Source organism: Thalassophryne amazonica, chromosome 8 (assembly GCF_902500255.1).
Source record: "Thalassophryne amazonica chromosome 8, fThaAma1.1, whole genome shotgun sequence".
In the NCBI taxonomy this organism is placed as follows: Eukaryota; Metazoa; Chordata; class Actinopteri; order Batrachoidiformes; family Batrachoididae; genus Thalassophryne; species Thalassophryne amazonica.
Window position 1 is genome coordinate 89,102,009 of NC_047110.1, and position 12,612 is coordinate 89,114,620.

Consider the following 12,612-nt stretch of genomic DNA (forward strand, 5'->3'; position numbering starts at 1 on the left):
CCGAGTAACTGCAGAATGTTAGCAGAAATGAAACAGATGATGGGACACTTCAGCTGTGGTCTGCGGAGGTGGTGTGATGTGCACATTCTGCACACCGGAGAAGTGATGAAGGGGAGAAAAAAAGCCGCCTGAGGCTTTTCTCACCTTGCAGCTGATGTATTGCCAACAGCCTGGACCAGCAGTGCTCTGATCACAATGTTTTGGTGTTTTCTTTCACTGTCACTCATTAAAATGTCTGTCCCTGCTGCAGCACGCAACTCTCTGTAATCTCAGGACAACACTGCGCCACTGCCAACTGAGGGCATGTCAGGGGCTGTAGTCAGTTCTCAAACAACGAGCTGGTCAGTTTGTTTTCTTGTCTGCACAAACTGATAAATTGACCCAATTATAGAATCATATCAACCCAGACTCACACCAACCAGGGCCCGGTTTCATGAAGCGGTCTAATCTTGTTTAGTCGACTGAACTCACTTAGTTGACTAATCTTTTGTCATTAGTCATTGCACAAAGCGCTTAGTTTTGTGTTACCAGACTAAAATTTTTAGCTGCTACAGAAGAGGCTAATCTTATTTTAGTTGACAAAATTTCAGTGTCTTACCTCAAAAATGGCAGCTATCATGTACCACCAATTGACAGAGCAGGAAGGAAGGAGAGCCTTGCAGCGGTAGAGGGTTTCCGGGACCGGAATAATCCTCTGGACATGTTTACGGAGGCCCGGAGTGCTTGTCCTCTGGTGCGGCTGACTCAGCCGTGGTTGTAGCAGATTACCAACCCAGAGTAAAAAAAACTGTTACACATTGGAGGCATTTCTTGCCAATGGCACTGGCAAGGCCACTTATGCTCATGAAAATTGTTGACTAACTTTAGACAGCTAATCTACAAGTTCAGCCACTAATGTGAAATGGAGATTAAACATCTTATGTTGGGCAACTAACTTTAGGTGACTGAGTTCAGTGGACTAAAAGATTAGACTGCATTATAAAACTGAGCCCGGGTTCTCATTCTTGAGGTTAAAAAAAGTGTATGTATGTATTTGAACACCCTGCAATTTTGCAAGTTCTCTCACTTAGAAATCATGGAGAGGACTGAAATTTTCATCTTAGGTGCATGTCTACCAGTGATGCCGGTAATGCGATACACTAATCTGACCACTTTTTTTTTAGTAATGAGTAATCTAACGTGTTAATCTTTCCAAATCAGTAATCGGATTAAAGTTACTTCTCCAAGTCACTGTGTGTTACTATTATTTTTACATTGTGGGTCGATAGCAGCATTAAACTTGGTTCGTGGGCAGGAGGTCAGGGTTCGACTGAACTGCCCACTTTAAGCGAGCTGTGAGCTTTTCATCCGCGGTTTTTTGCAGCAGGTCCACTCATCCTCACCTCTGAAAGCGCGGTGATCAGCACACCTGCACTGAGCTTTACAAAGACATTTTTATGCTTTTTTTTTTTTGTTTTTTCGAGCTGCTCCGTATCTGCTGCTAAAAACAGCTGATCCTCTGCGACGCGTCAACAACTAACATTATTTTCCACTCAAATGCACCTAAACTCTTTCTGAGGACCACATGATGTGAAAACAAACTTTCTTACCTGTAAATCTGGTCGTTTTCTGCATAAATAAATGTTATCCATTCATTGTGCTCAAACGCGAAAGCAGGGGCGAATCCAGATGGAATGGGGCGTGGGGCAGGGATGTGCCTCCCCCCACAACACCCCTAGATTAAAGGCCTTTTTTTTTTTTTTTTTTTTTTTACTGCAACTACTAATACTACTTAAAATAATAATTTCGACAAGTAAAATGTTTAGAGAGAATTTAAATGTTAAAAAAAAAAATGTTAGAATGAATTTAATAGTTACATTTATAAAAAATGTAGGTTAGAAATTGCAAGTTTTACTGTTACAATGCTGTCAACAGTTAAATATGAGGTCAAGAAAGAGGTCTTTTTTTACTTTTTATTTATTTCATTGAAGTCAAAGGGTGACTATAAAGTGAGTTTTGGCAAAACAGGTATCATTGTCATGTTGAGGTGGGTTGTTGTCGGCAGCTGGGGAAAGTAACTAAAGTAACTAGTAATCGAACTTAGTTACTTTTCCAATTGAGTAATCAGTAAAGTAACTAAGTTACTTTTTCAAGGAGTAATCAGTAATTGAATTACTTTTTCAAAGTAACTTGTGGCAACACTGATGTCCACTGTGAGAGACCATAATCTAAAAAAAAAAAAAAAAATCCGGAAATCACAATGTATTTTTTTTTTTTTTTTTTTTAATAATTTAATGGTATGTTACTGCTGCAAATAAGTATTTGAACACCTGTGAAAATCAATGTTAATATTTGGTACAGTAGCCTTTGCAATTAGAGGTCAAACGTTTCCTGTAGTTTTTCACCAGATTTGCTCACTGCAGCAGGGATTTTGGTCCACTCCTCTATACAGATCTCTAGATCTTTCAGGTTTGGAGTTTCAGCTACCTCCAAAGATTTTCTATTGAGTTCAGGTCTGGAGACTGTCCAGGCCACTCCAGGACCTTGAAATGCTTCTTACATAGCCCCTCCTTAGTTGCCCTGGCTGTGTGTTTGGGGTCATTGTCATGCTGGAAGACCCAGCCATGACCCATCTTCAATGCTCTTACTGAGGGAAGGAGGTTGTTTGCCAAAATCTCTTAATACATGACCCCATCCATCCTCCCTTCAATACGGTGCAGTCGTTCTGTCCCCTTTGCAGAAGAGCACCCCCAGAGTATGATGTTTCTACCCCCATGCTTTACAGTTGGGATGGTTTTCTTGGGGTTGTTCTCATCCTCTAAACATGGTAAGTGGAGTTGATTCCAAAAAGCTCTATTCTGGTCTCATCTGACCACATGAGCTTTTCCCATGCTGCCTCTTGATCATCCAGATGGTCACTGGTGAGCTTCAAACGGGCCTGGACATGTGCTGGCTTGAGCAGGGGGACCTTGCTACCCTGCAGGATTTTAAACCATGACAGCATCATGTTACTAATGTAATCTTTGTGACTGTGGTCCCAGCTATCTTCAGGTCACTGACCAGGTCCTCCTGTGTAGTTCTGAGCTTTCTCAGAATCATCTTTACCCCACAAAGTGAGATCTTTCATGGAATCCCAGACCGAGGGAGATTGAGTCATCTTGTGTTTCTTCCACTTTCTAATAAATCATAACAGTTGTTGTCTTTTACCAAACTGCTTGCCTGTTGTCCTGTAGTCCATCCCAGCCTTGTGCAGGTCTACAGTTTTGTCCCTGGTGTCCTTAGACAGCTCTGGTCTTTGCTATGGTGGACAGGTTGGAGTGTGATTGAGTGTGAACAGGTGTCTTTAGGTACCAAGTTCAAACAAGTGCAATTAATACAGGTAAACAGTGCAGAATAAGAGGGCTTCTTAAAGAAAAATTACCAGGTCTGTGTGAGTCAGAATTCTTGCTGGTTGGTAGGTGTTCAAATACTTATTTGCAGCAGTAACATACAAATAAATTATAAAAAAAAAAAATCATACATTGTGTTTTCCTTTTTTTTTTTTTTTTTTTTTTTTTTTTTAAAAAGATCATGTCTCTCACTAAGATGAAAATTTCAGACCCCTCCATGATTTCTAAGTGGGAGAACATGCAAAACCGCAGGGTGTTCAAATACTTATTTTCCTCAGTGTGTGTGTATCGGGGTTGTTTATTGGGACTTTGTGTAAAATGTAAAAACAATACAATGATTTGTAAATCCTCTTCAACCTATATTCAATTGAATACACCATAAAGATGAGATATTTAATGTTCAAATTGATAAACTTTACTGTTTTTGTGCAAATATTTGCTCATTTTGAAATGGATGCCTGCAACATGTTTCAAAAAAGCTGGGACAGTGGTATGTTTACCACTGTTACATCACCTTTCCTTCTAACAGCACTCAATAAGAACTGAGGACACTAATTGTTGAAGCTTTGTAGGTGGAATTCTTTACCATTTGTGCTTGATGTACGACTTCAGTTGTTCAACAGGCCGGAGTTTCTGTCGTATTTTGCGCTTCATAAAGCGGCACACATTTTCAATGGGCAACAGGTCTGGACTGCAGGCAGGCCAGTTTAGTACCTGCACTCTTTTACTACGAAGCCACGCTGTTGTAACGTGCAGAATGTGGCTTGGCATTGTCTTGCTGAAATAAGCAGGGATGTCCCTGAAAAAGACGTTGTTTGGATGGCAGCATGTGTTGCTCTAAAACCTGGATGTACCTTTCAGCATTAATGGTGCCATGGCCACTAACACACCCCCAAACCATCACAGTCTGTTGAACTTTGCGCTGGTAACAATCTGGATGATCTTTTGTCCGGAGTACATGAAGTCCATGATTTCCAAAAACAATTTGAAATGTGGACTCATCAGACCACAACACACTTTTCCACACTGCGTCTGTCCATTTCAAATGAGCTCGGGCCCAGAGAAGGCGGCAGCATTTCTGGCGTTGTTGATGTATGGCTTTCGGTTTGCATGGTAGAGTTTTAACTTGCACTTGTAGATGTAGTGATGAACTGTGTTAACTGACAATGGTTTTCTGAAGTGTTCCTGAGCCCACGCGGTAAGATCCTATACTCAGTGATGTCGGTTTTTAATGCAGTGCCACCTGAGGGATCGAAGGTCACGGACATTCAATGTTGGTTTTCGGCCTTGCTGCTTACATGTAGAAAGTTCTCCAGATTCTGTCAATCTTCTGATTATATTATGACTGTAGATGATGGAATCCTTAAATTCCTTGCAATTGAACATTGTGAAACATTGTTCTTAAACTGTTGGACTATTTTTTCATGCAGTTGTTTACAAAGTGGTGATCCTCACCCCACCTTTGCTTGTGAACGGCTGAGCCCTTTGAGGATGCTCCTTTCATACCCAATCATGACACTCACCTGTTTCCAATTAGGTGTTCTTTGTGCATTCATCAACCATTCCCAACTTTTTTTGAAACGTGTTGCAGGTATCCATTTCAAAATGAGCAAATAATTGCACAAAAACAATAAAGTTTATCAGTTTGAACATTAAATATCTTGTCTTTGTGGTGTATTCAATTGAATATAGGTTGAAGATTATTTGCAAATCATTGTATTCTGTTTTAATTACATTTCACACAATGTCCCAACTTCATTGGAATTGGGGTTGTATATAATGTTGGGGGGGGTTGTACAGTCTAATTGTATCTGTTTCTGAAGGCACAGGTCCAGGAACTACTCTGTCCATGTAGGTGACCTACACGTGATCTTGACAGACTTTGTATATCAAGGTGAAACTTGGTACCAAATGTTGCCTCACAAACACCTTGGACAAGTTTGACAGCTGCTGCATTTCATTTCTAGTTGTGGCCACCAGGGGGCCGAGTCTCTAAAAGCTAATGCACACCATCTTTAGTAAAACCACATGAAGGTGAAACTTCCTATACAAGGTCGTTGTTTTGGATATTTTATTTTCTTGAAATGTGTACCAGGGTGTAAAATCTCACATTTGAGACTAAAGAAACTAAGCATGTGGTACAAGAAATCCGTAAAATAGTTGGCAACTGCTCCAAATCTGTATTCCATTAATGGCAAAGTAGATTGTAAAATTTGTTGCATTTAAACTGTGACAAAGTGGTTCAACAGTCAGAGCACAGATCTGACCTGAAACACGAACCAGCTGATGGTCATCTGTTTGTCTGATGGAACATGTTGTGGGGGAACCATTTCCCAAAATGCTGTCTGTGCAGTTGTGGTTCCTTCTTTCACAGCAAGAAAACGAATACTGACCTCAAAGCTGTTCAGCAATTCTAAAGACTATTTTAGGAACCAAGCGGGGGGTGTTTTGGATCAGAATAAGAGAAAAGACTGACTTTATATAGGTTATAAATGCCGCAGGGAATGTTCTCTGATCTGTGTCACGTCGGTGGAGAAAATAACAAATTTAGGTTAATGGTTCACTCATCTGCTCTGTGTTCTAGTGAACTAAAGAGTCAAAGAAGACAACAGTCTTTAAACAGGCTCGAGGCCATGTGAAGCATCATTAACATTACTGGGGATGTCAGTGATGCGTAATTTTCATTATTAAGTTGTACATCATTTTTAAGTTTTACATAATTTTTAGGATTCAAGTTTCAAACTAAACAATGCCCATCAAACCATTTTGTTTTGTTCAAGTCCCATATATACTGAATGCATAGGGACATAATGTAAAACATATGGGCCGAGAGGGTGCAGGTTTTCTCTGCAACCACCCACTCCACCAGGTGATTTCACTGATTAACATCACTTTGAGCAGATGTAGTCAGTTAATCAGTGAAATCACCTGGTGGAGTGGGTGGCTGCAGAGAAAACCTGCACCCTCTCGGCCCTTTCTGAAATGAACTGAATATCTCTATGTTTAGAGGCCCATCAGGCTGGTTATTATCACAAGCTTCTGTAGCATGAAGTAGGTAAGAGTCTATAGCTCCCTCTGCACAGGAGGCCAGTAGTGTAGGTTACTTCCCCAGCTAAGGCTGGTACTCAGTTACAGCTGGGTGGACTCTGTGCAGACTGTCTTTCCCTGTTGATATGAGATTATCCTGTGTTGAGGGCTTGAAGGCAAAATGAGAAAATACAGCAATATTTTTCAAGTTCTGTTAATTGAAACCGGACATCAACATTTTTATGCCCTATGGGCCAAAGGGGGATTATGTTGTGGTTATTTCCGTCCATCTGTCTTTTCCCGAAAAGGGTATAGGCGTTCTGAAATCAACTCCTGTCACACTTCTAGGAGGAATTTCGTGAAACCTGGTACATGTCCTTGCTATAGATTGGTAATACGCATTCTGTCATATTGTTCGAGTTTTATCAGAGTTATGGCCCTTGATCAATAAATCTACACTCCGTCAGTTTCATGAGTGGGTGCCTGCATTTTGAAATCAACTCTTCTTCCACTTTTTAGGAGGAATGTGAAACTTGGTTTAAGTTCTTGTTGTAGGTTGATAATATGCACATAGAAAATTCCTTTTCATTTATATTTTTAGTAGAGTCTGAATCAACAGGTTAACTTTGAAAAGTAATATATTATTCTATCCTGTGATTAATTTGCAAAAAATACTTCTGATTTATAAAAGAAATTCATTAAAATTAGCTAATTATACCATTTTTGCTGATTGTGTGTTGACACACATCAGCAAAAATGGTATGATACCTTGAAATGTTATCAGAATGTATCAAAGCAGAAGTAACCAAATGGGATCAATTAAGGAAAAATAGCAAGTACATAAAAATTTGGAAATTAAACTAAGCTCATTTGAAGATACGTGGAAGTTATCCACACCTTTTGTAAATTTTCATCATGCGATATTCTTCCCTGCAACAGTCAGACACGTCAAGCAGGTGGCAGACAAGTTGCATGTAATTTTTAACCACACCTGCTCCTAATTTCCATCGTCCATCCAGCATTTACCAAAGAAATCACACCTGCTTTTTGATTGATGTGACGTATCAAAGTTAAAAACGTCTCATTGGTTCATCCTCATTATATGCACTTTTATTGTGATGAGTTCACTGCATTTTACAGACTACAGATAAAATCATTTTGAACACTCATTTTAAAAGAAGCACATTGACAAACACCACAGTGTGAAGATCATTTTTCCACTGAAGCCCAGCAGTCACTCAGACTGAAGAGCATCTTGGGAAAGTAACACGAACAACAGAAGTGGATGATGGGAATAGATGACTCCAGTGAAGCGCAGGAACAGGTGCGAGTTTAACGACGGCGACAGCACGCCAAAATGTTTAAAACTCTTTACCATCTGCTCATGCTACAGTTGCTCTGCGGTTAGATACAAATTAAAACGGCACACAAACAACGGATGTCTGACCTTTGACCTCATTCTCAGAATTAGCGGTGCACATCCGCTCATGTCCAGGAAACGGAAAACATCCAAAGAGAGCACAAGGCAGAGTGTGTTTTCATGTCGGTGTCTGTCAAGCACAGAAGGCACAGCTACCAGCAGAACGCGTGGAAGTCAAAGCAGACAAAAAGAAAAGAAAAAGGTAGCAGGTGTGTGGAGCCGACTTAGACGAGAAACGTCCAGCAGCGGGACAAGGCATGAAAGCACGCATGTGAGAGAAAACAAACAATATGAGCCCAGCTCAACACTGAAGCACCTATAAAATCTGTCATGTGCAAGGAAGGATTAAAAACATTTAAAGTGGGTAAAATATGGTAATACATGAATCACACATGGACATGCCATCGGTGAACAATTATTCATAATACACAAATGGTTCTCTAACGTAATGGTTCTCTGGTGCACTAACTCCTTGTCTCTGTGTGTGTGTGCGTGTGTGTGTGTGTGAGAGAGAGAGACTGAGACAAAACCTTTCCAGAACTGAGAGCGAGATGGTCACACTCAATTAAAATGAATATACAGTTAATAAAGAGGAGCTTGATAACGTCATGTGGTTACACGGTTGAATTTAACCTTTAGGGACTGATAACATTCTTCAGGCTGAGTGCATTCATTAACGGGCTCCGCTCTCACACTCACTGCTGTTTCGTATAAATGAACCATCGACAGCAGCATCTGCCTTAAGGCTCCTGAGCAGTAGCTTAAGTTTAAAAATAATCCTGTTTGTAAGAGTAATAGATTTTATTTATTTTGTTCACCGTATCTTTGCACTGGAGCCTCGTTCACATTAATGGATGTAGTTATCAGGAGTGTTTTGTGTGTATGTGTGTGTTGGGGGGGCCGGGTGCAGGTGGCATTTGTTTGAATAAATTTATGTTCTGTGTTTAACCTGAATTCAGGTCAGCAGCCCCCCCCCCCCAAGACAGACATGGAAGCTTCTCAGACCAAAGCTGTAGCATAATCCAGAGTGCACCCTAAAGTCCTATGTGTAATTAAACCTGGAAAAAATGTGAAAATCCTGCCCAGGATATCCGAGCTAAGCCAACTAAGAACAGTGGCAACGGTAAAATCATCACGATGTCAGGTTTATGCCACATCACCTCATATGTTAGCTAAGTGCTAACTAGCATTAGCTGGAGTGACTATACAAGTTCATAACAAACATTCATTTATCAGTTGTGCGTAATGCACTGTAGATTATAAAGTACAAGATAAAGCCTAAACAGCTGCCAATAAATCATCTTAAACGTGAAGCATCTTGTTGAATTGCAGAATTCTCTGAGTTTTCAAACAATCATGCACCAACTAAAGGTAGAACAGTAAATTGCAGGCAAACTAACAATTTCTAAACATCATTTTGAAATGTCAATGTTATTAGTTTATGACATCATAACTCAAATTGTCCCATGAAGACGACCAAAACTACTAATTAGCAATCTATATAAATGAGAACTAGTTATCCGCTAATGTTAGCTGCTAGCTCCACCACACTGCAAAGGCAGTTTAGTTAGTGAATACTGTTTTAAAAACAATCATGTTATTGGACACCAACTGACAGAATGACACTGTTTGAGAACGATGAATGATTTCTGTCAACATCGTGAAGCTGCTTTCTTTGTCTTTCACACTGTTGTTACGCCAGTAAAAAAAAAACACGTTTGACTGAATCACTGCACCCACACTACTTTGTCCCCCTTGAAATTGCTCCAATCCTTGTTTTTTTAGCTATATCTCCATGTTTTTGCCAGACCTTTAGAGGAACCTTGAGGATTTTTTCTCACTAGCTGCTTCTTTATGGGTCCCATTTAAGCTGTGTGCATACATGACCAATCTCACTTTAAACTCTTGTTCCAAACATTTACATTTTGGAATATGTGTTTTATACTGATATGATAAGAACCTACTGAGGTTGTCCCATTGGGGAAAAAAGAAAATCTGTACATAAAACTACAAATCCAGCTAAAGTGTGAAAAACAAAACGTGTGTAAGGTGTACAAATGAAATCTGAAGTTTGGGAGGGATATGCCTTCTGCTGCCCTGAAGGGTAATTTATATGATATGAAGGTGGACTCTAAGGCGACTGCTCCAACCACAAAGCTGAGATTTTCAGGGCTTGAGGTCAAGACGAGTTAAACTGCCAAATCCAGCCACAACTGCCATATTTATTCACCTCTCACACAGGCCCGACATCTGGGGGATGGTCCTCAGGGTGGAAGGTTAGCGTCTGTAAAGGCAGAACATCATAGCAACCAAAGTTTTGTTTTGGCCTTTTCCAAAGTTGTGTTCCCAACACTTCAGGCAGACGCAGGCATTTTCGATGCATAAACAGGACTTTTGTTTACCTCGTTCTTAAAAAATAATGATGATGTGTGTATGCCGCTGGCTTCATGCTGCAGTTTTCCATCTGTCCTCTCAAAAATTAGACCCAATCCTGTCAGACCATATGCTGATTCAACAGCAGCCTGGTAATCGGCACACTACCATCAAAACATGAAATCCCATGAGATGGACTTCTGGCCTCATTAAAGTCTCACACAGAGTCAGATCCAGAACAGTTACCCTGGATATGGGTGTGAATAAAGACTGTAGCAAGGCTGACAAAGTCATCTTCCAAACCAGGCCAGGTACTGGACGGCTACAGAAGCTAAATGTCACGCTGGAGTGCTGCAGACTCAGTCAGAATGGCCTAAAGGTGTGAGTCTTGATCCTCCTCTCCTGTCAGTCAGTTGCGTGGTGCACAGGCTGAAGAAGACAACTTCATGATATGGACCTATGGCAACCGCCCATCAGCTTATTGTTTTATAGCTCCTTTTAGCATCAATATGCACTTGTAGCATTTGTCTTTATGGTGATAGCAAATAAGATGTAAGTTTTATTGTTTTGTCTAGGATGGTCAATGCCCATGTTTATAAGAAAACCTTTCAGAGAACCCTGATGTGAGAGGAACGTCAAGATTCTTGTCAGAGTCCCAGGTTTGTGCAGAGAGCTTCACCGTTGCGTGCAGAGCCTGGTGATAGGTAACACCGCTCCACGTGCACAGGTGGGATGGTGAGGATCGACTTTAATCTCACATGGCTGTTGGAACATCAATCCCAAAAATGGGCAACTGTGCACCATTTCTCTGCTCTTTTCAGGAGAAAGCAACTTTCCACTAAAGAGATTCCACCAGCAGGACGTCCCCTCTCCAGATCAGCCTCAGTCCATATAAATAGTGACTGGTTGTTTTGCTTGTTGGCTTGTGTTGAAGTCACCCCTTGGACAAGATCATTGTCCCATCTTCCAAGATGAAATCTTAAAAGCTACTTTAAACCAATTATTTTATTGTCCAATTTGAAGCTCAACGTTGCTGCTCTACACCAAATCAAAGCTCAGCTTCTTGAGTGGTGAGCTATGTGGCACCACACTGGGAAAGTAAATGTATTTTCACTTGTACTGAAGTCACATCTGCAACTATTACGACTCTTGTTGTACAAAAACATGTTTAAATGGGTGCCCACACTGCTAACAATCTAACACCTTCTACTGAGCTTGTACAAAGTCTGATGCCAAACCAGTTTCTTTATTTCCCAGGGAACACAGTGATTTTGCCAGCTTTGGCCAGTCGCTGGATTATCTGGGCTTCATAGTCAGCATCGTGAACACCGGTCTTCCTGAATTCTCCAGAGTAGCGGTTCTGCTCCCAGTAGTGGTGCCAGTTGCCCCGTCTGTCAGCTCCAAAACCAAATACATTCACCTAAAAGGAGAGTCAAACGGTACAGTTTTGAGAACAAGATGAGTTTTTACATGTTTGCAGAGAATGGAGGGCAAACAAAGAAAAACAGACCTCATCACAGACGTGGAGGGCAAAGAAGAGCACCAGCATTCCTGTGGAGGGGTAGCGTCCATGATGCCTCGTCCAGCGGTCATGGATGTATTTAAAGAATGCTGGGTTGAAAATTTGGACCTGGGTGAGGATGATATTATGGTAAATATTATAATGAACTGTTGCTTCTCTTATTTCAAAAATGAATATGCCAAAACATGACACAAACTCCTGCAGAGTTGTAATAGGTTGATCTCTACAATGAGGAAGATGGAGAAATGTTGTTTTAGCACCATTATTTTGCAGAGAAGAATGTTTTCCAGGAGTGAGCAGATTTTTGGGTGTGGCTCATGCAGCAGTAGGCACAGCTAACCAAAAAATTAGCTTTGATAACTGCTAATCCGCTAACTGAAAAAGTAACTTTTATAACGCTAAACTGTTAAACCGCTAAAAAATTTAGAGGAACCTATAGCTAACTGCTAACTTTTAATATTGACTCTGGTATACTGTTAGCTACACGATGAGCCGGTTTTGAGTTTAAGCACAGCCAACGCTTCTGAGTAAAATCAAAGACGATCACAAACCCAACACAAACTATGAGTCAGAGCATCTGTCTTTGTGCGCTCTGTCCACTGCTATAAGGAAGTGTCATTTGCTTTCAACATGGAATAGTACCAACATGTAGCAGGAGACATCAAAAGGAAGGCAGTTTTCACTTATGGTTTTGATTTATAAGCTAAACCGATTCTGGACAGTTTGAGACTAATGTCAACTCTGCCACTTTTTTACAAAGTGAAAATATCGCATGTATGTTTCAGTTTTAAAGTAATGCGCTAATACTGGTGGTTTGAGCTTTAACACACACAGATTCCAAAAGGCATTATGGGAAAATGAGACTCCTTTTGTCACTGATTGGTTGGTTTCTTTATTTGTAA

The 12,612-nt window shown here is 40.6% G+C and overlaps 1 protein-coding gene across 1 annotated transcript in view; it reads right to left on the minus strand.

The window, feature by feature from the left end:
* Window positions 1–10,160: 10,160 nt before the first annotated feature.
* st3gal2 (ST3 beta-galactoside alpha-2,3-sialyltransferase 2) overlaps window positions 10,161–12,612 on the minus strand; it is a 30,743-nt gene continuing 28,291 nt past the window's right edge. Inside the window, exons 6-7 of the mRNA XM_034176956.1 lie at window positions 11,699–11,818; window positions 10,161–11,608 (exon numbers count right to left, since the gene is read on the minus strand). Coding sequence (XP_034032847.1) covers window positions 11,435–11,608; window positions 11,699–11,818 — 294 coding nt within the window. The 3' untranslated portion in view covers window positions 10,161–11,434. The remainder of the gene's footprint in view (window positions 11,609–11,698; window positions 11,819–12,612) is intronic.